We start from the raw sequence: 3792 nt of genomic DNA, 5'->3' as shown, positions 1-3792 counted from the left end.
TAGCCCAGAGCCCTGTTGCGGCAGGTTGGGCCGCTGCCGGGATGTGTCCGTGGGGACAGGCTGCTTTCCCCCAAAAGACTTTTTCCAAGGGCACGTAGTGATAGGATGAGGGGGAAAGCCTTTAAACTGGAAGAGGGCAGATTTAGATGAGATGTGAGGAAGAAATTCTCCCCTGTGAGGGCGGTGAGCCCCTGGGGCAGGTTGCCCTGAGAAGCTGTGGCTGCCCCATCCCTGGAGGTGTTCAAGGCCAGGTTGGACGGGGCTTGGAGCAACCTGGGCTGGTGGGAGGTGTCCCTGCCCAGGGCAGGGGGTGGCACTGGGTGACCTTCAAGGTCCCTTCCAACCCAAACCATTCTGTGATTCTAAAATAAGCCCGTTTTCTCCCCTCTTTCCTTCTAAAGCCCCAGAAATCGTGAACTACGAACCCCTGGGGCTGGAGGCCGACATGTGGTGAGTGAGCCCTCTCCCAAGCACTGTCCAGGGGCACCGGTGGTCAGTCTCTGGGACAGGGCTTGTGCTGGCGTATCTCCCCTCTTGCTGAAAGCGCAGGGAGAGGGGACCCACGGCGCTCCGCGGGGCTTCAGCCTCATCTTCCTCTCTCTTCCAGGAGCATCGGGGTCATCACTTACATCCTGTGAGTATAAGGGGAGTCTGGGGGAGACGGGCGCTGCAGGGCAAGTTCCCCGCCTCGGGTTGTCGCCTTTTTGGGGTGTCACAACCTGCTCTCGCCGCAGGCTGAGCGGGGCCTCCCCTTTCCTGGGGGAAACGAAGCAAGAGACCCTGACCAACATATCCGCTGTCAACTACGACTTTGACGAGGAGTATTTCAGCAACACCAGCGAGCTGGCCAAGGACTTCATCCGCCGCCTGCTCGTCAAGGACCCCAAGTGAGACAGGGAGCAGAGCTGGGGATTACCCTGGGAGAGGGGATGGTCCCTCCTGCCCGACCCTCCGTGTACAGGCAGCTCCCGCGTCTCCTGCCCGCACTAGGGCTTAGCGCCGAGCCTGCCATCCTTTGCCCATCCCTGTTGTGCTGGTTGTTTGTAAATCCCCTTTACCCCCCCCCCCATTTCCCTCCTGCTGCTTGTAGGATTTGGTGGCCACATCTGGAAACCGAACTCTCTGCCCCGCGTCAGGCACGGGGTGAATTGTAGGGTCACCCTGAGGGTGCAGCAGCTGAGCTGAAAAGGAGGGAGTGGGGTTTGGAAGGGATCAAGGGCTGATCTGAGCGCCCAGGGCACTGGGCTGGGGCGGGATCGGTGGTGCTGCGCGATGGGGTATCGGTCGGGAGGTTCCTGCGGGCTCCAGTGTGGGTATTTGGGAGTCCGGCTGAGGGCGTGGGAGCTGGATGCGGCCCCTGTCTGGGGTGGCCCCTGAGTACAGCGAGTTTGGGCTCATCTGTGCCCCCAAAGGCGATAGGATCTGAGCTGCTGTTCCAGGACTTTTAGCAGGGGAAGAGGCAGCAAAGCCTCCGCCCCGCGGTCACAGCTTTACTGTTGTTGCAGGAAGCGGATGACCATCGCTCAAAGCCTGGAACATCCTTGGATTAAGGTGAGAAGTTAAAGAATTGGTGCTTTTTGGGTATCAAACATCCAAGAGGTTGAGGGTGGGTGTTGATGCACCGGCAGCTCTCCACTGCTCTTCCAGCCCACAGTTGGGGCTGGTTTGGTGCCGCTGGTGGCCTGTGGGTGGGTGCCAAAGCCATCTGGCTGCCGCTGTCCCGGCTGTGCCCCACGGCTGTGGCTGTCCCTCTCCACAGGTGATCAAGAGGAGGAACGTCCGCAATGAAGACAACAGCAAGAAGCCTGAGCGCCGCCGGCTGAAGACCACACGCCTGAAGGAGTACACCATCAAGTCCCACTCCAGCATGCCGCCCAACAACACGTACATCAACTTTGAGCGCTTCTCCAAGGTCATGGAGGAGGTGGCTGCAGCCGAGGAGAGCCTCCGAGAGCTGGAGAGGAACAAGAAGTCCTTCCAGGAGGACATCGAGGCCCTGCTGTCCATCTATGAGGAGAAGGAGTCGTGGTACAAGGAGGAGAACGAGAGCATCAGCCAGGACCTCCGCCAGATCCGGCAAGAGCTGCAGAAGACAGAGGCCCTGAAGAAGCAGGCGCAGGAGGAGACCAAGAGCGTAGTGCAGGTGGCCAACGGCCTCAAGAGGCGGTACCGAAAGTTGGAGAACCACTACGAGGCGTTGGCCAAGCAGGTGGCCTCAGAGATGAAGTTCGTCCAGGAGCTGGTGTGGTCCATCGAGCGGGAGAAGCTGCAGAGCGGTGAAGGAGACGGCAGCATCCGCTAGCTCGGCCGGTGCCGGGGTCGGCTGCCTTCGCGCTGAGGTTGGGTGGTCCTTCCCGATCCCACCTCGCTGACCCACAGCGACAGGCAGTGCCGAAGGGACCTCGGTGGCTCTGCCCCTTGGCTCGCCCGAGGAGCCGGGCCACCAACAGCCTTCGGTGAATGTCCCCAGGCTGTGCTGCCCTTGCGGTGGCATGCTGGGGGCTTGTGCCTCCCTGGAGACCCCCGCCTCAGGGGGCTTGAGTTGCGCTCTCCTGGGTTTTGGCTTCCTGCGTGCGGCTCTTGCTTGGCTTGCCGTCCGCGTGCTCCCCGTGGTCCCGGTTGTCCTCCCACTTGCTGCCGCAGGGCTCAGGGACCAATGCTCCCCTCCCCGTCCCACCCGGGGCCAGGGTCTCAGAGCTGCCACGGTGCCCTGCCTGGGAGGCTCTTGGTGGGGAGACCCCTCCTCTAAAACCCCCACAGCAGCTCAGCATCTGCCACGCGCGAGCCATGACCGAGGAGCGATTCCTGCACGGCCCGACACGCCGCAACCCCGTGGGTGACCCCGGCCCTCCCCCTGCTCCCCCCAGCCCATCGCACCTCCCTGCTCCCAGCCCTCGGTCTCACCGGGCGCTCCCCCTTTTAACAAAATAAAGGATTCCGTGCACCGGGATGGCCGCTTTGGCTCCTGCCGTGGGAGAACGGGTGGTGGGAAGGGGACAAGGATGCGCCGTGGGGTGACAGCTCCTCTGCTGTGCCCCCAGATGGTGTTTGCGCTCCCCTCCCAGAGGGATTTCCTTAATTTGGGAGGGGAAGGACTTTTTATTTTGCCTTATTATCCCCAACGCCGGTGGGTGAGCTCCCTATGGGCTCTGTGGACTCTGGGCATGGGGATGGGGTGCGGGATGCTCCTGGGCTGGGGGAGCCCCCGGCCCCTCTTGTCTCGGACCCCGGGGGAGGTCTGGGGGGCTCAGGGAAGGCTGAGGGATGGTTCGGGGAATTGGAGAAGGTCTGTGGGGTTTGAGGAGGTCCCTGGGGCTCGGGGAAGGCCCTTGGGGGTGGGGATGTCCCAGGGTTTCTGTGGGGTCCCCCCCCCTTTTCCCTGGTTATCCCTCTTTTGCAGGGGACCGGCCAGATCCCATTTTGGAATGGAATTAACCCCAATATTATGGGGGCCAGAAAGGGCCGTTGGGCTCTGCCATCACTGGCGAGTGCAGGAGAGCAGCTGGTGGCCGGGGATGGGGGGGCAGCACAGGCTGGACCCCCTTCCCCTCGCCCTTGGCCCCCTGGGGACAGGGACGGGGACGGGACAAGGTCCCAAATCACCGCTTTCTGCAGAGCATGCACGAGAACATGAGATGGGGTTTCCACCGGGAGCACCGAGGGGTTTCCATCCCCTGTGGCGATGGAGCCAAGATCCGGCTGAATGTGAGCCGGGGGAATCACCGGCCAAACCCCGGCGGATGGCAGGCGTCCCTCTGGCTCAGGGGGGACAGACGGACAGCAGCGGGTCCC

General features: G+C 62.5%; 1 protein-coding gene across 1 annotated transcript in view; it reads left to right on the top strand.

Moving 5' to 3' along the window:
* Positions 1-2302, top strand: part of DAPK3 (death-associated protein kinase 3) — a 4194-nt gene extending 1892 nt beyond the window's left edge. The window contains exons 4-8 of the mRNA XM_009890900.1: positions 402-450; positions 608-634; positions 735-887; positions 1506-1551; positions 1760-2302. Of these exons, the coding sequence (XP_009889202.1) occupies positions 402-450; positions 608-634; positions 735-887; positions 1506-1551; positions 1760-2302 (818 nt within the window). The remainder of the gene's footprint in view (positions 1-401; positions 451-607; positions 635-734; positions 888-1505; positions 1552-1759) is intronic.
* The last annotated feature ends 1490 nt before the right edge of the window (positions 2303-3792 follow it).

Source organism: Charadrius vociferus, unplaced genomic scaffold (assembly GCF_000708025.1).
Source record: "Charadrius vociferus isolate BGI_N301 unplaced genomic scaffold, ASM70802v2 scaffold2508, whole genome shotgun sequence".
Taxonomy (NCBI): Eukaryota; Metazoa; Chordata; class Aves; order Charadriiformes; family Charadriidae; genus Charadrius; species Charadrius vociferus.
The sequence above is the reverse complement of the archived record's forward strand: the minus strand, read 5'-3'. Positions and strand labels throughout refer to the sequence as shown.